General features: G+C 39.4%; 1 protein-coding gene and 1 long non-coding RNA gene across 5 annotated transcripts in view; one reads left to right on the top strand and one right to left on the bottom strand.

Moving 5' to 3' along the window:
* BLM (BLM RecQ like helicase) overlaps positions 1-19,521 on the top strand; it is a 35,986-nt gene extending 16,465 nt beyond the window's left edge. For 2 of the 4 annotated variants that reach the window (XM_048868343.2, XM_048868344.2), the window contains exons 9-22: positions 91-209; positions 1,850-1,963; positions 3,884-3,982; positions 4,091-4,239; positions 5,693-5,799; positions 6,225-6,385; positions 7,562-7,757; positions 8,262-8,452; positions 11,436-11,571; positions 11,900-12,099; positions 13,331-13,523; positions 14,151-14,273; positions 14,983-15,178; positions 19,196-19,521. In XM_048868343.2, coding sequence (XP_048724300.2) covers positions 91-209; positions 1,850-1,963; positions 3,884-3,982; positions 4,091-4,239; positions 5,693-5,799; positions 6,225-6,385; positions 7,562-7,757; positions 8,262-8,452; positions 11,436-11,571; positions 11,900-12,099; positions 13,331-13,523; positions 14,151-14,273; positions 14,983-15,178; positions 19,196-19,373 — 2,162 coding nt within the window. In that variant the 3' untranslated portion in view covers positions 19,374-19,521. The remainder of the gene's footprint in view (positions 1-90; positions 210-1,849; positions 1,964-3,883; positions 3,983-4,090; positions 4,240-5,692; positions 5,800-6,224; positions 6,386-7,561; positions 7,758-8,261; positions 8,453-11,435; positions 11,572-11,899; positions 12,100-13,330; positions 13,524-14,150; positions 14,274-14,982; positions 15,179-19,195) is intronic. The other 2 variants (XM_075133268.1, XM_075133269.1) reach the window with 2 other exon arrangements.
* LOC125644421 (uncharacterized) lies at positions 15,165-21,925 on the bottom strand. The gene is made up of 3 exons (XR_012670334.1): positions 20,039-21,925; positions 17,828-18,038; positions 15,165-15,816 (listed from the first exon to the last, which is right to left on the bottom strand). It is a non-coding gene; the product is annotated as an uncharacterized LOC125644421 (long non-coding RNA).
* Positions 21,926-22,138: the final 213 nt, after the last annotated feature.

Genomic DNA, 22,138 nt, shown 5'->3' with positions numbered 1-22,138 from the left:
GACCACCTACGTTTTGAGATGAACTTAACAAATTTGATTCCATCTTTTCCACCTTAAATAATCATATATTTTGCCTTGCATTTTATATAGGTGGTGGTAAAAGTCTGTGCTACCAGCTACCAGCCTGTTTATCCCCTGGCGTCACTATTGTAATTTCTCCACTGAGGTCATTGATATTAGATCAAGTTGAGAAGCTAATGACGTTGGGTGTAAGTTCAAACAATTTCTTTGCATTTAAGGAATGCGATAAAGGTCTGAATTGTTCCTGATGAATTTTATTCTCTTTTTATTTGTTTTTTGTATATGAAATAGTTGCATATTTGAACAGAGAACCAGTAAGCATACATACATTGTACAAATACCTAGGAAAGGGAAAACAAGAGTCACATCAGCTAACTGTAAATCAGACTAATTAGAAGTAACCAGCAATTTTATCATTGACTCTGTGAATGCACACAAGCAATAATTGCTAGGGCTAAACTTTCAAATGTAATGCCTAAATATAGGCTCCAAAGGCCATGTTTAGACACACAAAAAAGCAACCCGATATTTTCCGGGAAGCTAAGCACATGCAGTGCCTGTTGACTTCAGTGACAGCTGTGGCTGCTCAACATTGCTGGAAAAATGGCATGCATGGCGGGAAGGCACTTAGAGAAAGCATAATCATGGCGGTAGATTGCAAAGGATGGTTGAGAACTTAACTAGGAATTGCCTGGTGGCTTTTTTACTGGTTATATTGGTGGACATTTTGAGCAACTGTAACTGTTTTTTTAGAAAAGTGAATAGTATTTGTTTTGGGGAATAGATAATACATTTTAAGGGCAAAATGCTGAGTGCAACTAAGGTGGGGGAGAGGTGCAAACAGGAGCATGCTACAACTTCCCAATCCTAAGCCCTTAAACTGCTGTCTGTTACTCTGGCTGGCTATGATCCCCAAGTGACAACCTGCCATCCAGGGAATGCTGGAGCAGAGTGTGCTTTGTCCATGCTCTCTCACCACACCTCCTTGCTGCCAACAAACACATCTATGCTGAGGGCTGCAAGGGTGGTGATGTAAGACCCAGCTATACTTGCTCTGTGACTGCTGGGGACTTGCCTGCACTGGAGGAATTCCCGACTGGAGAGCTGCAGCTGTCTTTTTCCTCCACCTTAGCAGAGCTGAGGGCCAGGATTTGTCCCTGTATGTTGGTTATATTACACTTTCAAAGTAAGTTTATGTCTCTCTTTCATAGCAGAGTCTAATTCATATGTTACAATTTACTGTTTATACTGAAGTTAATTGTTAGAGTATAAATTACTTCCTTCCTTGGAATATGGGTCATCTGTTCTGGCACCACATTATTATATGTTTGTGGGTACTAGGGAAGATATTAATTTTATTTAAAAATACTTCGTGTCTTCTAAGAACATCTACAGTGCTTCTCACATAAGATCTCAAATCACTTTACAAATATTACGTAAGTTTTAACCCATTAAGTAAGCAAGTATCATTACAGCTATTTTATTGATGGGAATACTGGAGCACAGAGTAGGTAGGTGACTCCCAAAGTCACACAGTGCTTCCTTGATAGAGTTTGGAGCAGAACAAAGGAGTTCTGATTCCCATTCTTTTGCCTGATCGCTAGAGAGCACTGTGATGCCTGTAGTATGACTAGGTTTTTGTATTTTGCATGTATTTAGCATTTTCAAGATTTTTTTCAAATTCTGTATTCAGTGACAAAATGTATGAATACAGACCAGGTGTGCTTTTAATTTAGAAACAGGTTAAATGCTACATTAAGAAGAAATTTCTGAAGTTAAATGGATGTTAGATGAAATCTAAATATCTTTTTTCTTCTATACCACATAGATTTCTGCTACTTATCTGACTGGTGATAGGACTGATGCTGAGGCTTCAAAAATCTATATACAGCTGTCAAAAAAAGATCCTCAAATAAAACTTCTTTATGTTACTCCAGAGAAGGTTTGTATTTATCTTAAAAGTGAAAAGTGTCATCAAGGCAACAAAACAAAGATTTTTACTAGTAAAAATGTTTTGTAAGAATTTTTAATGCATCTAAATTTAAAAAAAAATGCAACAAACATCTATCAGGAAACAACAAAAAATCATTACAAAGGGATAAGCTACTAACATCTTTAGATAATTTTGTGAGATGCTGCCTGTCTGTAACTAATATGAATCAAAGAACAGCCCAAACAAAGCACAACCAAGTAAGTGGTGAAATTTGAAATGAAAGACTGCCATGTTAATAATCCTTTCTAGAATGTATACCAGTCTGTCTCCCCAGCTGGTTGGGATAGAGTAACCTGTTATAAGTCTAACAGATCCAGGAGCTGCACTCTCATTTTCAGCCAAAATTCATATGGCTGTTTTGAGAGAGATTACAGGGGTAAACCAATAATTGTTATCCACCCAATCAAAGTAATTGGTTGCAGATCAATATCAAAGGAACTATTCTGCTGCATTAATTTCCTACTGTAAAAATCGTCAATATGAAATGCTGTCTCTTTGATTATTCCTTGAAAGCCTTCTGGGGGAGCTGTTTAGTGGTGGAGGGGTCATGCTAATGAGTCTTTCCTCCCCCCAAGTCAATTTTGCATTTGATTTGGTGAGAAATAGGCTCTTTAAATGGCCAGTCACAGAAACCTGTGGGATTCCCTAACGCTGCTTAAAACAGAATTTTGGCTGGATAAAAAAATAAGGATTTTTAGTTCCACATCAGTTTTCTAGTTGTTCATGAAAATCTGTCTAGAATGATGACCATTAAAGACTGCTTTAAAGGTTCTGTAGGCAGTTAAAAAAAAAAAACAAAAACAAAAAACCACCTCTCTACAGAATCCTTAGTTTCATAATCTCTTAATTAAATAGGGTGGTGATTATTGTTAGGGGGCTTATTCCTTCACCCACTTACTTCCCTGGTCCTTCTCGCATGAACAGAGAACAACAATACCCAAAGTCCAAAGGTGCAAACAATTTGATGTTTATTGGGGTGAACTTCCAGCAAGCATGATTCCAGTTTGCTTCCTTAGTGTCCCCCTTCCCAGCTCTGACACCACAGAGCCTTACACCTGTGTCCCTGTTCCCATTTCTGCCCTTAGCCAAACATGATTCCAATTTCCCCACCCCCATTCCCTGTTCCCATTTCCCCCACCCTTACTTCCTGATTGACTGCAGACTATATAGTAAAACTTGAGTTCTGCCTAGCTATACCTTAACCAATCATTTTCCTGAAATTTAACTAACCAATCCTAACATATTGTAACATGATTATGTAACCAGTCATATCCCACCACCTTAATTAGTTTACACCCAGCAAAATTAATTATACAGCAGACAGAAACAATCACAGAATCAGACAGAGATTATACAGACAAACAATAGCAAAGTGGGAACTATAAAGACAAAAAAATACAGAAGTGAGGATTTCACATCCCAGCTATTGATAAGTGAGTTCTTGCCAGGCAGGATGCTATCAAACTAAGTTTCCTTTTACATCTTCTAGGCACTTCCCTTTCTCCGGAGGCGACAGGCATTATCAGGACAGGATTGTATTCCTAACATCCCAATAGCACCTTATTTCAATGTGATTAGTTCGGAATGTGAGGAGGTGACCGGTCGCTTCCCAGCTTATGGCTGCCTCTGCTGGTTAGCCAAAGGCGTTAGCCTAAGAACAGGGCTTCAGACTGTCACAGTAAGAGAAGGCTCTTACACTGGCAGACAGTGATTTTGATTTTCTTTTATACCTCTATAACTAGCCAAGTGATAAGAATACACCTAAATTCTTAGAGAATAGGCCTTTACAGACAGGCCTGAATATCTATATTCTAACAATTATGTTTTAATGTTTTTCTGTTAAAAACACTTTGTGGTGGGTCTACCTAGGTTTGTTCAAGTGGCAGACTGATTTCAGCCCTGAAAAATCTGTATGAGAGGGACCTATTGGCACGTTTCGTTATTGATGAAGCGCACTGTGTCAGTCAGGTAGATAGATACCTATTGATTTTTATTTTGAAATATCCACAATTTCAAAATAGTTGGAAAACTTTATTCAGTAGAGTGTGAAAAGGTTAATTTTGTTTTTTAAACTAGTGGGGCCATGATTTTCGTCAAGACTATAAACGGCTGAACATGCTTCGCCAGAAGTTTCGCTCTGTTCCTATGATGGCTCTTACTGCAACTGCTAATCCCAGAGTACAAAAGGATATTCTAAATCAACTTGAGATGCTAAAACCACAGGTGTAAGTTGTTTGGAAGTATTAAGAAAAATTTGTATAAATTGCACTTCATCTCTAGGCAGAAAAATTTTCACTTTCAATTTAAGAAATGAACTTGTGTTAATCCCTACTCAGTCACCTGAAAAATATAGATATTTGTATCTAATTTAATGTGATGGAGTACATGGAATTTAAAATCCATTAAATACAAAAAAGGTTAAAAATGAAGAGCAGACTTCCCAAATTTCTTTCCCCACTTGGGGAGACCAACTCTTCACACAGTAAAGTGTCATGAAGTTTTCTTTATCATTGAAAGGATGGGAGGGTAAATTGTAATTTTTGGGCTGGTAAATTGTCATGAAAACCTTGCAAAGCTGGTAAAGAATACGATCTATAGCATTTAGTGGGAAAATTCCAAAGCTTGAGTATGGCAAGGATTTTTTAATGTGGTAAACAGTGCAACTAAGGTATCAAATTAAATCTGGACTGTATTGCATTTGCACTGCGTGCAATAGAAAAACTGAAGTAATTTTGTCCTCCTTAAACCTACTGACTTCAAAGAGACTATCTGTGAAGTAAGGTGCTACTCAGGGTGAATAATCTGATCCATAGTTCTTTAGCATCAGATCTGGTAAATTTCTATTGCTCTTGGAAACTGTGATAGTCTGTTATTAAGAAACAGATATGCTTCAGTGCATGCATTTGATAGGTTTTGGAGTTATAAACCATTACAAACTCTGTTACCAGTGTACATCAGGCTTCACAAATAGATAAATCAGGTGTCACTTTAAATAGTGCATAAAGATTTGGTATCTTAACAATCAAATGATAGATTTGATGTGGACATTTGGGCTTTTTTATGGTTGACATGTAAAAGAAATGTCATCTAGTGTAGTTCATGCCCTGAAGAATGCATATAACAATCCTCATATTCTAAGCATGCCAGGATTTAAAAGGGAAAAATTAAGGTAGGTAAATTTCACTTTTCACCATATATATAAATATATATATAAATTTCACCGAATTTCACCAATTTTCACCATGTGTTCTGTCTCTGAGCATGTTTGTCCTGCTGGTTTATGTACTGCAGAGAGTAGGCCTGCTTTCCCAGCCATAGGATGAACACAACAACACTAGCATTTACCGAAGTGATCCCAGTTCCAAAAAGTGAGGAAAATCAATCCCAACAGGGCCAGGTAGAATGAAAAAAGACCCCCTATTCAGAGGTTTAGGGGAGGAAGTAGTAGTTAATCTTAATTTGGAGTCCTTTGAGACAATTCCTATCCTATGGAGATTACTACATAGTGCAAAATTGTGCAATACCAGGGTCACTCATTAATATCCTGGATTCAAAATTATGTTCTCAATGACAATCTAGTCTCATTTGCTTTGACCTTTTACTCTGAAGACTTGTAGCACCTCTTTTAAAAATATACTATGTATATGACGCTAACATGCTTTGGACATTATGTTTTAGGTTTACTATGAGCTTTAACAGGCATAACTTGAAATATGATGTATTGCCCAAAAAGCCAAAAAGGGTGGCATTGGACTGCTTGGAATGGATCAAAAAATATCATCCGTGTGAGTACTGAATCTTCTTGTAGATGGATGTGCTCATATACATTTCAATGAATTACAGTTCTTGTATAAGGCAATAGTGGGTACATAAAATTCTACTCTCCTATGCCTTTTGAGAGTACTGGTAAATGTAGAAGAACAAAATGCCGGAGGCAGAGTAATTTAGTTCTTTGATGCCATGACTTAAGTTTAATCAGTGGGACACCTTAAAATAGGGGTTCCTGATGGGAATGAATAGGAAAAAGGGATGGCAGGGACTTGTAGGTTAAAATATCTAAATAAGAAAATTGCCTTTGCCATGCAAATGTTTATTTTTTTAGCAAACTCTTAATGGATTTTATTAAAGCTGGGTTGACTGAGAAGGCTATTGATCCTTGTGAAACAGAAGAACCTACATTCCAGCACAAACTTTCTCTTTATATTCACAGATGACTCTGGAATAATTTACTGCCTCTCACGACAGGACTGTAACAAAACCGCTGAAATTCTACAGGAAAAGGGTCTTGCTGCACTTGCCTATCATGCTGGCCTCAGTGACTCTGTTAGAGATCTTGTACAACGAAAATGGATTAATCAGGATGGGTGTCAGGTAAAAAGGAAAAACAAATGAGAAGGTTAATAGAGATTCTACAGGAAGAATGTGGGACTCTCACGAAAACTCAAAGTGTAAACTAGAGCAAAATGCACATAAAAAATGAAACCAAAGTTGATATAAAAATCTTACATGACTAGACATGGAATTAAATAACTGTGCAGAATAGAGAGTCAGAAAACAGTTGCTAGCCCTTCTGTAGGGGAAGTGCGAATGTCAGCATCGCATTTATGTGGAATATTTATAAGCAACAGTAATAAATATTATACTTAAGAATTTTACAGAGGTTAAGGACTTGAGGCATTGTCGTACTGCTGTGAGGGAAGGCACCCTTTCACAGGTGGGGAAAATAAGGCACAAAGTCGTTAAGTGTTTTTGCACAAGGTCACACAGCAAGTTTATGGCAGAGCAGGAGCTCGACCTCGCATCTTCTCTCAGTTCTGTGCTCTAACCACTAGACGCTTTCTGGGAAAGTAGCTGACATTTGTAAATATGTTTTGGCTGAATGTGTCTTACTCCTCTTGGGATACACCAAAATTAATTTGCATTCAATACAGGATCATATTAGGAGGGCCGTACCAAATTCACAGCCATGAAAAATGCGTCATGGACCGTGAAATCTGGTCTCCTCCCTCCCCCCCCACCCGTGAAATCTGGTCTTTTGTGTGCTATTACCCTATACGCTACAGGTTTCATGGGAGACCAGCGTTTCTCAAGTTGGGGGCACAGACCCAAAAGGGAGTTGGGAGGGGGGGAGGGGTTTGCAAGGTTACTTTAGGGGAGTCGCAGTATTGCCACCTTTACTTCTGTGCTGCCTTCAGAGCTGGACAGCGGCAGCTGCTGCCTGGGTGCCCAGCTCTGAAGGCGGCACTCTGCCAGCAGCAGTGCAGAAGTAAGGGTGGCAATACCAATCCGTGACCCCCTGCAACTCTTTTTTTTTTGGGGGGGGGGGGGTTAGGACCCCTACAATTACCACACTGTGAAATTAAATAGCTGAAATCATGAAATTTACAATTTTTAAAATCCTATGACCATGAAATGGACTAAAATGGACTGTGAATTTGGTAGGGCCCTACATATGAATGATCACAATACATTCATAGTGTAAAGTTGCTGTATGAATAGCTTGCATTAGCTTTATGATTGTATAATAATTTATGGCTCTTATTCCAGGTTATATGTGCAACAATTGCTTTTGGCATGGGAATTGATAAACCAGATGTACGCTATGTTGTTCATGCATCTCTCCCTAAATCTATGGAAGGTTATTATCAAGAATCTGGCAGAGCTGGACGAGATGGTGAAGTTTCTCACTGTGTGCTTTTCTATAGTTATAGTGATGTAACCAGGCTTAGAAGGCTAATACAAAGTAAGCAAAGGCTCCCATCTCTGATATATCAAATGTTATGACAGGAAATAAGTAATTCAGTCAGTGTTAAGTTTTTGTCCTGTTCTATTTACATATTAGTTTGCTATTTTAAAGATCTTCAGAATGCCATATAATGCTGGACTGAGTCACTGTAGTTGCAGAGTCCCCCCAGCATGCTTTCATTGTTCCCCTCTCTGAAAATTTTCTTTACCTATACCTTAGTTTTAGTTTAAAAACCCAACCAATGTATTCATTTTGCAGAATTTCCAAACTTCTACTTTTGGGGCAGATACTGAGAGCATTTCTGTGGCTTTCTTTCTCCCCCATGTTCTTAAATTCTTAAAAGTGGAATGAGATGTCTTGACTGGGTAAGAATGTATTTTTTTGCCTAGGTAGCTGACTACTTTTATCTAAGTGCTTGAGGTAATTTGTTTGATCAGTAATGACTTTAGCCTTTGTGTACATTGTGTAACAAATACAATGAATGCATCCCTTTTATTTCAGTGGAAAAAGATGGAAACAGTCAAACAAGAAAAACCCACTTTGACAACCTTTACAGTATGGTTCATTACTGTGAGAATGTACATGAATGCCGGAGAATACAGCTTTTGGCTTACTTTGGGGAAACTGGTTTTAATCTTTCCTTTTGTAAGGAACACCCAGAAGTAACTTGTGACAACTGCTGTAGAAAGAAGGTAAAAAATTACATCATCTGTAAATTTCAGCTCTTAAAATTGTGGGGTGTTTTTCTTAAGGTTGGTAAAAAAAAAAACAACAACAACAACAAAAAAAAACCCTTGATAATATATTCTAGAAGGCAGTACAGAGATACTGAGTGAGATCCTTCATGCCCTGTGATACCAAGTGTTTTGAGTTGGTCCCAAGGTGTAACCTAGAACAGACTTACACTAGTTGCATTTGGACCCCAGGAACTGTTGGGGCAGCTGGGGACTGGGAAGTTTAATGATACCCTCCAACACCTCTTTTCTCCCAGCCATGGCTACTGTGCCAGAAGAAGTTGGCACAGAACTCACTGTGGTGGCTATGCCACCTAGGAATTCTCCCCCACAGGTGGAATCCTCCAGCTACTGTCTAAGAGGGCTCGAAGGCAGCTTTGTTTTGGGGTAGGAGAGGGTTTGCAGTCTCTGCAGGTCAAGGTCTGTTGACCAATAGATTGCTAGTGTGAACAGGAGTAAAACAAAAGGGTTGATGGATATCTTAAACCCACCATTTTGTCCAGCTTTGCAGGCCAATCAAGCATCTACCGATATTTGGTTTAAATATCTGGTGCTCCAAGTAATTCAGTAGATGACATTTTCAAATAAATATTACAATATTAATAATCCACAAAATAAAGGCTAGGTTTAATTCATATATATTGACCTACTTACTCGTTACCCATATTTTCCTTTATCTGAATTAACTTTTAAAAAGGTATTCAATTGCAGTATAAATTACTGTCTTCAAGAAAAGTTAAGAAATAGTTTTTAAGTGCCTTAGAAAGGAAGTCCTGTTACCTTAAGAAAAAACTAATTGGTGGGAAAAAGTGCAGGAGGACTTTTTTCCACACCAAATGTAAGATTCTTTAATAAGTCTGCTGATTGAATTTAGTACACCTAGTTTTTAAACTGCAGAGGACTTCAAACACTAATCCCCATAATACCTCAAGGTAGGTAAGTATGATACCATTTTACAGATGGTGAAACTGAGGCAGAAAGGTGTTTGTTTCCACAGTGAGTCAATATTACAGTCCAAAGGACTTTATTTCTTAATCCTGTGCTCACTCTTCTCAGTTTTAAACCAATGATAATATTGAATAAAATAATGTAGACTCTACATAGTATATTATCATTTGGATGCACTAGAATTTATGCATCCAACTCTCGTTACTGTTGAGTTGAGTAAATCCTATATGGATATTTTTAAAATTAGTTAACTTGATCAACACAATACTCGAACAGTACTCTTGCAGTTTGAGTGTATAAACTCTGTTAAACCAAATAGAATCATAGAATCGTAGGACTGGAAGAGACTTTGAGAAGGCTTCTAGTCCAGTCCCCTGCACTTATGGGAGGACTAAGAATTCTCTAGATCATTCCTGAGAGGTGTTTGGAGATTTTTAAGAGCAGATTAGACAATGACAGAGATTCCACAACCTCCTTAAGCAATTCATTCCAGTGCTTAATCACCCTGACAGTTAGGAAATGTTTCCTAAAGTCCAACCTAAACTGTCCCTGCTGCAATTTAAGCCCATTGCTTCTTGTCTTATCCTCAGAGGTTAAGGAGAACAATTTTTCTCCCTCCTCCTCTTTTATGTACTTGAAAGCTGTTATCATGTCCCCTTGCAGTCTTCTTTTCCAGACTAACCAAACCCAATTTTTTCAATCTTCCCTCATAGGTCATGTTTTCTAGACCTTTAATCATTTTTGTTGCTCTTCTCTGGACTTTCTCCAATTTGTCCACATCTTTCCTGAAATGTGGCCCCCAGAACTGGACACAATACTTCAGTTGAGGCCTAATCTGCGTGGAGTAGAGTGGAAGAATTATTTTTCATGTCTTGTTTACAGCACTCCTGCTAATACATCCCAGAATTATGTTTGGTTGTTTTTTTTTGCAACAGCATTACACTATTGACTCATCTTTAGCTTGTGATCCACTATGACCCCCAGATACCTTTCTGCAGTACTCCTTCCTCGGCAATCATTTCCCATTTTGTGTGTGTGCAACTGATTGTACCTTGCATTTGTCCTTTCTGAATTTCATCCTATTTATTTTACACCATTTCTACAGTTTGTCCAGATCATTTTGAATTCTCATCTTATCCTCCAAAGCACTTGCACGTACCAGCTTGGTATTGTCTGCAAACTTTATATGTGTACTCTCTATGCCATCCATCTAAATAATCAATGAAGATACTGAACAGAACTGGACTCAACTAATCCCTGTGGGACCCCACTTGATATGCCCTTCCAGCTTGACTGCAAACCACCAATAACTAGTCACTGGGAACGGTTTTCCAGCCCGTTATGCACCCATTTTACGGTAGCTCCATTTAGGTTATATTTTCCTAGTTTGTTTATGAGAAGGTCGTGCAAGACAGTATCAGAAGCCTTACTAAAGTCAAGATATACCACATCTACCACTTCCCCCCTATCCACAAAGCTTATTGCCCTGTCAAAGAACGCTATTAGGTTGGTTTGCCATGATTTGTTCTGGGCAAATCCATGCTGACTGTTACTTATCACCTTATTATCTTCCAGGTGTTTGCAAATCGATTGCTTAATTATTTGCTCCATTATCTTTCTGGGTACTGAAGTTAAGATGACTGGTCTGTAATTCCCTGGGTTGTCCTTATTCCCCTTTTTATAGATTGGAACTATATTTGCCCTTTTCCAGTCTTCTGGAATACTGTATCAATTTTGTACAACAATAAAATTGCTTTGCAATATCTATGTTCTTTTACTTTATTGATCCTTTTACATTTTCAAAGGATTATTTACTAACCTAAAATTCCCAATGGCAATGGCATATCAATGTAAATAGGCAATAACTAATCTGTATGTGGATCAGAATTAATTTATGATTGAAAAAGCCCAGCAGTGAGAAACAAAGTTGTCAGTAGCAAATGGTATTAGTTACAATGGAAACAAATCTTTCTAATCAAATCTATTGTGATAGGATTACAAATCAAGAAATGTGACGAATGAAGTGAAAAGTATTATAAGATTTGTTCAAGAGCATTGTGGACAAATGGGGAGAAGAAATGCAAGTTCTGGAAGGTATACGTTGAACATGATGATTGACATTTTCTTGGGTAAGTTCTGTTCTACCGCTCAAATTTGGTGTAGGCTGTATGCCAGAGGGCCCATAAAGCACGGGCAGAAGCTAGAAACAAGATATCTACCAATAGGGTTCCTTTCTGAGAGTAATCCATATGGCATGTGCTCTAGAATAAATAAAAACCCTAGCCTTAACTGGACTATATAGTGTAGATAAAATGATAATTATTGTAAGTCTTCAAGCTTCTGCCACTTGTTCAGGTTTTTGTGAATGGGCTGTGCAAAATGGCTCCATAGCCTTCTACAGTTGTGTAACTTACTGGCTTGGTTATTAGACCAATTCTGTTTGTTCTTACTAAACAGGTACGAAAAGTGCTAGGATTCAGTCCGGTATATTTGGGAAGGGAGCTGCTTACTCACGACATAATGCGGAAAGGCTGTTTAGAAAGCTAGTACTGGATAAGATTCTTGAGGAAGAATTGTATATCACTGCTGCCGAGCAAGCAGTAGCATATGTAACGGTAGGAGAGAAAGCGCAGGCTGTCCTAGATGGATATCTACAGGTGTGTAACAAATTTACTTTTTCTTTAATTCTACATTGGTGTTTCCTTCTTAAATTAAAATGAAACTGTTGTTCTTCTCTGCTTTAAGAACATGCTTTGAATTTACATTGAGTGCCAGGATAGTTTAAAAACAAAAATAACTATATTTCTATAATCTCATATATTCAATAATTTCAGGGTGCTTTGCAACCATTAGTTAAACTTTACAAAACTCTGGTGAGTTGTCAAGAGTACTAGTATAACCTGCTTGTAGATGATGGAAGCTATTACCAGCAGGAGAGTGGGGTGGGGGGAGGTATTTTTTTCATGCTTTGTGTGTATAAAAAGATCTTCTGCACTTTCCACGGAATGCATCAGATGAAGTGAGCTGTAGCTCATGAAAGCTTATGCTCAAATAAATTGGTTAGTCTCTAAGGTGCCACAAGTCCTCCTTTTCTTTTTGAGGTACAGAAATTACTTGTCACCTGTAGGAAATAGTATGCGGTAGGTCTGGTTTCCAGTCCAATGCTCTAACCAAGCACTTCTCAAGTGGTAGGGCATGACTCAAAAAGTGGTTCATAAGGGGGCATCAACTGGGTTACACCCCACAAGGGGAGAAACAAAACTGGCAAAATCCTGTGATCCCTAGGACTCAAAAGGAGCTAGTTAAGTGGAGGAAAAAAGCAACTCTCTCCTTTCCTTGAGGCTGTTTCTGCCTTGCTCCTTTCTCTCCTAACCCCAGTCCATCTGCAGCTCCTCAGCCCTCTTCACCAGCCAGTGTTAAGCTCCAAGGAAAGCTGCACTACAAGAGGCTGCATAGCCAGTGCACCGGTAACTCCCCTTTCAGAGCAGTCCTGTGTACGTAGAGGTAAAAGAGAGAAGCCACTCTAAGCAGCCAGCCCGCAACAATAGTCCCACCAGCTCCATCAGCCCCCACCCAAACTTGCTGTGTGGTTTTTTGTTTTTTTCCTGTTTTTTGTGAACTCAGTCCCACAATTCTTTTAAAAAGGATTGTGCCTACTAACCACGTGGCTTTGGGATTCCTGGTGAAAAACCCCATACACATAAAAAGGATCTTGTATAGAGTTGTTCTTCTTGTTGGGTAAACAGTTACCTTAAGTCAATAACAAATGTTATTAAAAACATTTTTTTTTTCAGTTTTAATACCTGTTTTTACTGGTTAAAGGCCAGATATCTGCTGTTCAGCAGCTCTGGAATTTCTCTCATATAAATTAATCACTCATTTCAACAGGTGGAGTTTTATGAAACTGAGAATGCCAGCAGTATTCGAAAGCAAAGGGCTTCAGTGACAAAAATGTCACAACGGGAAGAGATGGTTAAGAAATGTCTTGTGGAACTTACAGATGTTTGCAAAACTCTTGGAAAAGTTTTTGCTGTCCATTACTTCAATATTTTTAACACTGCTACACTCAAGAGAATAGCAGGTAATGTTTATCCTCATGACCAAAACTCCTATGGGGGCATACAGAGAAAAGGTCCAGGGCAGGATTTCTGGTTCAGGGCAGGATTCATCCCAGGGTGGGCTTACACTTGGTGGTGGCGGGCACGCTTTGTGACAGTTTGAAAGCACACTGATTGACTTCTATCCTTCAGCTTGCTGCTGATAGTAGTGTACATGCTAACTAACTGGGAGGCGATCTGCTGGAAGAGAGGCATGTGCGCTATTCTGCCCTGATTTCTTTAAACCCCCGTTCCTAAACTGTGCTCTGATGGGCATGATTAAGTGCTATTTGTCTACTGCGTATTAAGCTCTATAATGGAGCTCTTGAAAGAGTATTTAAGATTTTCTCTGATTGTTTGTTCCTTGTTTAGTATATGAATGGGAGTTGGTAGTTCTGACATCCTACTGATGAGCAACATATTGCCCATCTTCCAACAAAATTCCAAAAATACATCTAGTTGTCTGATTCAATCCTGTCTACACTTTACCTGAATTTTAAATCTACAAATGTTCCTTTGGTTTTTTTTGTTGTTTTTTTTTAAAGTGTGCAAAATCTGTTTTGTCTGATATAAATTTTATCTAATCAAAATTTCTTTACATCTGCATACAGAAACCTTGTCTTCTGACTCAGAGGTTTTGCTTCAGATTGATGGTGTTACAGAAGACAAACTGGAAAAGTATGGTGCAGAAATAATTCAAGTCATGCAAAAGTACTCTGAATGGACACTGCCAGGTATAGTATGCCTTGCATCCAAATGGGTGTGCTTTTTATTTAAAAGCCTTTTCTCTGTATGAAGTTACATAAATAAGGGGTCCATGTTAAAATACAGCTTTATGGCCTGTGTTCAAACTTTCATTTTTAAAAATTGTGGCTTTTCAGAGCACGGAAGCATCCTTAACTAAGAGGTGGGAGGGGAGGTGGAAGAGGAGAGATTCACTATCTATCTTAAGAAATAGACAGTGGTGGATAACTGGACTTCAGATGTCCTGGGTAAGAACAAGAGAAGAAGAGTAAGATTGCTCATCTGTTGGCCCGCCTTTCATGGCTGGGAGCATAGAGGAGATTTTCAGCCTTGAGGTGTATCGTGCACTGTAATTTTCCCATTCACATCAACTAGTTATGGGCTAGCATTGTAGCATGGGTGAACAAATCAGACTAAAGTTCTCCAATGACTCCTGTGTTGGTCAACTGTAAATCTAGCAGAGAAAAGTGTAACCTGATTCAATGGTTGAAAGTTGAAGCTAGACAAATTCAGGCCAAAAATAAGGCATAAATTATTAGCAGGGAAGGTAATTAGCCACTGGAACTATTTATCAAGGGTTCTGGTGGATTCTCCATCACTGACCATTTTTAAATCAAGATTGCTCTAGGAATTATTTTGTGGAAGTTGTCCCAGACCATGTCCCAGTTGCATTAGTTTTAACAAAATGTCCATTTGTAGAAGACACTGACTCTTACCACACTGTGGACACGGACGCTGGAAAACGTGAGAGTGAGGAGATAGAGACACACACAACTTCTAGCTATTTTTGCAACAGCACAAACAAAGGAAAGAAGAGGAAAAGACCACCATTCTTCAGAGAATCCAAGAAGAAAAAAACAGGTTATGGTGGTAGCCAGCAGTCTCGTTCCAAGGGGTATGTAGTTTGTTAATACTTGTAACACGGATTTAACCAAAATAGCATGATAAAAATACCCACTAGAGTGTTGGATTAAGGTTGCTTTAATTTAATGTTGAAGAATATAGTCAGTAGGAAAACGGTGAAGGGGAAGAGAGGCATTAGCCCAGCCGCATGAAAAACATGGATTTGGAAGTATTTATAACCTCTTTATAAAGTCATTATTGTACAATGGTGATACTTCAGAAGCACACATGACTCCTGTGGAATCCCTGGATCTGAGAGGTGGTTGTCTCTCTCTGATTTCACACAAGGCTAGAATATGGAGTGCAGAGCAGATGATCTCTTCCTTGCTCTCCAGGCATCCAGGAGGGTAGCAGTGTCAGGAGAAATGCACCCCATGTAGCAGTGGGAAATGGGTTTGAAGCAAGAGACTGATCTTATGCATGACAATATGTTAAGGATTTCACTCCACCAATCTCATTTTAATCAAGTTAAGGTCCTGGAAGACTTGTATCCATTCCATAGAATTACAGTAAACTGAGGGATCCAGGGATTGAAAAAATCTTACATCACACTCACAACTGTTTTCAGATAATGAAAAAAATATTCTAAGCTTGATTCTGTGCCTTCCCTTTGAAATCTCCTTCTGTCTCCTAAAAATGGAAGTGGGACAGACGTTCCCCAGTTATTTTTCCATCTGGAATCTCCAGTAAATATATCTTTTAAATGCTAAGCAGCCTGCCAGAGCCCTGAAATTTAGGTTCATTACTAAACATTAGTTTTGTGGTTTTCAATACAGTACACAACTGCAGATGTGCTGGTGGGGCAAATGTTCTTGTTTTCCTTTGTCACTGTAATTGGTGACATCTGTATTTCCCAAAAGCTCCTATCAAAGTTGCATGCTTTGCAGCAGTTTTTAATTCTGATATTAACTTAAAGCAAGCCACAATTTTATTGGCATACCTTTCCACTGTTTTTGAAACTTTTGCAGGCAAGGCAACAGATCGAGCAAAATTTAAAGAGATGCTGTCAGGAATCTTTTGTTTATTTTTTGCTTACTCACTTGGAATTAGTGCTAAAAAAATGATTTTGGAAGCTTGAGAATTAGTTTTGTCTTTCTGGTTTTTCCTTTTGTAAACATTTTATCTTCCTCCCCCTTCTTTTGCCCACAGCTTCTCACATAGAGCACCCAACAATATAGCTCTGCTTCACTTCCTTATCTGTATACTATTGGTATTGGTAGCATTAAATTGTGTTTCTTAATTTGTGCTCCATTTGTTCACTATGGATACATATATACCACCCGAACAAGCAACCTTGTAGGTCCTACGTACACAATGGCTATTTAAGCATTCATTTATTTCTTGCAACAGCAAGGAGGATTTTGAAATACAGAGGACATTTCCCCCAGAAGTTGGGGCTTAAACTGTATGGTGGTTTGCTGCTTAACTTTCTGGGTTAAATGAATTTATTCCATAACAGCAGTATTTAAAACATTTGACAGAGAAGGTCTGAAGTTAAAATGAGTCATGAGAGACAAACTGCATTTGATATAAACAAGATTAGTGCAAACATGTTGTTTTTACCCAATAAGTTTCCTCTTCTAGATGAGAATCACAGGGGAAAAAACCCTGGATAATGTTAATACATAACAGTTACTTAAGTCTAAAGACACTGGAAACTAAATGTAGGTAATACTCATTTTAGAAAATTAGAAGGAAGCTGGAAAGCACAGAAAAATTGTCTGGCCTCATTAAGGCATTCAGAGATCCATCTTCAAAATGGATCTTTTCTACTCATACCATAAAGTTCATATCAATTGCTCCCCCCAAAAGCTTTTACCTTAATTGTGCAGTGTCTGCAAAGATTCCCATCTTCTCCATGCTCTTAGGTAACATATTTTTATTCTATTTTTATTCTTGAATTGGCAAAATAAATGATTTCCCACTATTCACAAAGATTACCTATGCCAGCAGCCAGAGGTGTTTTTTACGTAGCACTAGCACATCTGCATGAACGAACATGCTAGGTCCAGATCAGAAAATAATGAAATTTACGTGGGAAGAGCAAAGGTTACCTTCTGGTTCATTTGGAGATGTTATTCACACTTACCCTCCTAAAAACTACTGTGTAGTGTTCCAGGCACAAAACATTGTGGCATCCCACCACAGAAGGGGAATAGTAAATGGTGGGTGAAATAGTTATGGAGGGAACTGATCGTATAGCACTTTCTATTATAAAGGATTCTTCTGACCTTTTTTCTGAGACACACTCAGACCTTCATTGTTTGCAGCAGCCTTTGATATTTGGCTTGAGCTAGGGAAGTGCCTTTTCTTTGTTCCCTGCAATCCCATTCAACTTTTTGCTGACATATAAATTACTAAAAATTGCCATTTCCCTTCTCCTGTTTACATAGCTCATCATGAGAAAATAACTGAACACAATAACATTCCAAAGTGCTCATCTCACACCACCACCAAATCATCATTAGCAGATACTATACCTGGGGTTGCCACAGAACAGCTGTAATTTGTGGGGGAAGGGGACTGAGTTGGGATCCTTGGACCCAGCAGATGGCCCTAACAGATCCATAGCCCCCTCTGGGTGCACCTGCATGAGGCAGAAACCAGGCTGGGTTCTTCCCCATCCCTTCCACATAAGTACCTGGCTCCAGTTGCACCATCCCCCGGATTCACCATATGAAGCAGGAATGCCAAGTCCTGGAGATGAACAGAAGGCTAGGCTGGATTTAACTCCATTCTTCATGGACCCAGAAGTCCATCCTCCCTCTGGGATGACAGCCTCCTGCTGCCAGTTAAGTTAGCCCTGGAGCTCAAGTGGTAGCAGCCTGTGCTGTAGGTTCATGGTACAAACCCTGATAATGATGGATCGGGGGGTGGGGAGAGGGGAGGAGAAGAGGAATGGTGGTTAGTTACGCTAGTAAATTTATTTTTTCTTTTAAAATACAGTTAGAAAAACATACAGAAAATTACACTAAAGGTCAAGCACGTGAAAGTTAGGAGATTCCAGATTTATGGTTATCTATAACATTAATTCTGCCCCCTTGTGCATATGCATTATGGAACAGTCTAGGTTCTAGTCTATGATCATATGCAGTTTTTCCTCAGGATTCCTGCCCATTCAGTGTACAGGATGGACATGCAGGAGTGCAGACTTTATTGTACAGGCAACCATAGATCTGGCATTTCTTAACGTCTGAGTGCTTGACTTTGCATTTTAAACAACATTCTTTTAACAAGCTTTGTATGTAATTCCTATAAGGTCTGTAAATTGCTTTGGTAGCTTTCCTAGATCAGGGGAATCAAACTCATTTGGAGGACAGGGCCAAATTGTATAATTAATTATAGTTCTTGAGCCTGGCTATACAATCAGGACTATATACTCACAATGCAGTGGAACACCCACTGATGTCAGTAGGTGGTTTTCAGAGCGCAAGAAAAGACAATGGCCTGTATGTACTGATTATGTTCAGTTATTTATTCAATGCCTTTATTGAGAGAAAATAAGATCTCCTTTAATCCCACTGCTGTTTCTGCCCTCTCCTTCTCTCTATCTTTTCTGGATTTCCTCCTCTGCAGGAACTCCCAATTTCCAATCCAGTGAACTTCCCTACCTTTCTATCCTCTAAAATGATCAGTGATTTCAGTATTTAAAGTTGTCACTAAGGTGTCATTTAAAGTTGTTCCACTAATCAGATTAATAGAGGAAAAGGGACTTCACCCTTTTGCATGACTGTTTCAGGCTGTCCGCAGACATCATAGCCTATATTACACTTGGTTCACCTTTAAAAGGTTACTTCTGCACCCATGAGCGTTAGAAATTTACTTTTGTTTTTAAATGAAAGATTAGATTCTGGAGAATATGAACGTGTTTATGCAAGCCACATCATGCCGGTGGATTTGGCACATGGGTCATATATTTGACTCTCTTAGATAAAATGTAATATACAGGTTTATGGTATTGGTTATCATGTTGATATGCTAAATCATCCTTTTTTCTCTACATTTGTAGGGGTTATATCAACAACAAAAAGGTCTCTTCTAACGCCAAAGCCCAGACATCATCAAGATACAATTCAACATCTTATGGTGCTACAGTCATGCCAGGAACCAGTAGGAAACTGGGGATTATGGCACCACCAAAGCCCAAAACCAGACAATTCCTTAAACCTTCCTACTCACTACTGTAACTACTAGAATGTAAATACTGTATAAAGCTACAAGCTGTCAGCATTTCCATTGACTTCCAGTTTTTCAAATGTATTAAAGCTTTGACATCATACATCTGTACAGTACAAAGAGTGTATTTGTTTAAATAAATGCTTTTAGATGAATGCATCTCTTTATTTGGAACTTTTAATTCTTCCCTGATGCTAAATATTCTTCTTATAAAAAGAACATGCTAATTTTGATTGATTATAGAAGACTTAGTAGTTATTGATCATTGTAAGAATGCTCTAATTCTTTGAGAACTGCCTTTCTCTGATTCCACATATGGGATGTATATGACTGTAGCTCAAACCCAGTTACCAGCCGTGATGGTTGGAGCCACGAACCTCATTGACCATACTAATAAAGGATGATATCCTTCAGTAGTTCAGGGCCAGCTAGCTGGTCTTGAATGGTTTTCTATAAAAAAAAAATCTAGGTTTTAGGATGACTTTCTTAGTTTGAGGTGTTTAGCTTAATTTAGTTTTAGTATCATAGTCCTGGATATTTCCCCCACATCTCCTGGGTCTAGCAGCCCCTTGGGGCATTTGAAGTGTTGCCAAGAGTATGTGTGAAAACTGCAAGGCTTTATAGTCTGTCAGACACATAAGTGCTGCCTGAGCTAAGGGCATTCTTTGGATCTTACCTGGCTTGTGGTGGGGTTTCCTTCAGAGCTTCAAAACACCCTTCTGTCCTCATGAGCTCTGAATTGCATCAACATAGGTCCACATCCACACTTGATAAATTGCACTTTCACCCCATCCATTTATTTAAATGCTTCACAGATTTTTTAAGCCTGGAAGGGACCATTATGACTATCTTGACCTGCATAACACAGGTGAGAGAATTTCACCAACTCCTGCATCAAACCCATAACTTCTAGTTGAGCTAGAAACACATCTTTTAGAAAGACAAGCAATCATAATTTAAAGACTTCAAGTGATGGATAATATACCACATCCCTTTGTAAGTTGTTCCAATGGCTAATTACCGTAACCATTACAAATCTGCCTCTCATTTGTAGCCTAAATTTGTCTAGCTTCAGCTTCAAGCTATTGGCCCTTATTCTTTTGTCTCCTAGCTTTAAAAACCCCTATCAAATTCTTCTCCCTGAGCAGGTACTTGTAGACCACGGTCAAGTCACTTCTTAATCTTGTCTTTAAAGAAAATCTATTTACTTTAACAGTTTCACTGAAGGCAGGTTTTTCAGACTTCTAATCATTGTAGTTCTTTTCTGAACTCTCCAGTTTGTCAGCATAGGCTTCTTCTCATATTAGCATCACTTCAACTGTACCTAGTTTGTTATATGGACTTCTCTACCTCTCTTAGGCAGTGGGAAAGCATAGAAATTTCCATATTCAAGATTTTCACTGAGCTTGATACTCAACCAACATAGAAGGTGCTGTAGATACTCTTACTATGTTCCTAATGGTCATACATGCATATTGAACAGGAGCAATGAAAAGCTGCAGCTTTACGGACCACCAGGAGTTTCCTAGGTAAAGCATAGTGGCAAGTACCCATCACCTTCTCTAAGATCTCCAAAAAGGAAGGAAAGAATCTACCTAAAGCCGCCCACTTGTGAAATTCTGAAGGCAAATCAACAAAATGTTGTGGACTCAAGTTACCAAAATCTCTTGATAAATCTAGGAAAGACATTTTACCTTCCTCTATTGCCAGGAGAAGATCTAGTTCATCTACTCTGGGACTAATGCACAAATGCTCTCTGTTCTGTATAATACCAGCTAATGGGCTTCTTCACTTCTGTCAGGAAAGGTTGTGGAAATTTGTTTACATACTCTCCACTCTTATTTGGCAACATAGCAACATACTGGTAACCATCTGAGGATAAGAAAAATCTCACCTGATCTCTATTCAACTCCTACATTTTCTAGTGCTGTATGGAGGCAAGTTTTAAATGAGCCAAGCAATGTGCTTTTCACCCCTACCCTGCCATGCTATGCTAGTCTGATTAGCTATTACAAGCTCCCCTTAATTACATTTCATCTCATTCTTTTACCTGTTACTTCTTCTCCCTCATTAAACCATTACTTTCTAATCATTACTGATCACCATAGTATTATGTGCTTGCAAAAGCGTGTTTCTTTATAACAGGACTCCAGCCTGATATATGGAGAGAGTCCAGCGGAGGGCAATGAAAATCATGAGGCGGCTGGGGCACAGGAATTACAAGGAGAGGCTGAGGGAACTGGGCTTGTCTAGTCTGCAGAAGAGAAGAGTGCGGGGGGTGGGGATTTGATAGCAGCCCTCAGCTACCCGAAGGGGGGCTCCAGAGAGGATGGAGCTGGGCTGTTCCCAGGGGTGGCAGATGACAGAACAAGGAGCAATGGTCTCAAGTTGCAGGGGGGAGGTCTAGGCTGGATATTCGGAAACACGATTTCACGGGGCGGGGGGTGAAGCGCTGGAATGGGATCCCTGGGGAGGTGGCGGACTCTCCATCCTTGGAGGCTTTTAGGGTTTTTGACAAAGCCCTGGCTGGGAGGAGGACGCGGGTACCCAACAGGCGGGGGGGGGGGGGGGGGGGGCAGCGTTGATGTTGGCGCCGCTGTGAGCCGGGGGCGGGACTGGATGGCTCCTGAGGTCCCTTCCAGCCCTGGCCTTCGCTGAGTCCAAACGCTGGAAACCCCTTGGGGCCGGGGGGGCTGCCGCAGCCCTGGTCCCGGCACCAGCGCCGGGGGGCCCCGCGTTTCCTCTCGCCCGCCGGGGGCGCCTCTGAGGGAAGCGG

Source organism: Caretta caretta, chromosome 10 (genome assembly GCF_965140235.1).
Source record: "Caretta caretta isolate rCarCar2 chromosome 10, rCarCar1.hap1, whole genome shotgun sequence".
NCBI classification, from domain to species: domain Eukaryota; kingdom Metazoa; phylum Chordata; order Testudines; family Cheloniidae; genus Caretta; species Caretta caretta.
Note: the sequence above shows the minus strand (reverse complement) of the source record. Positions and strands in the feature narration are given on the sequence as shown.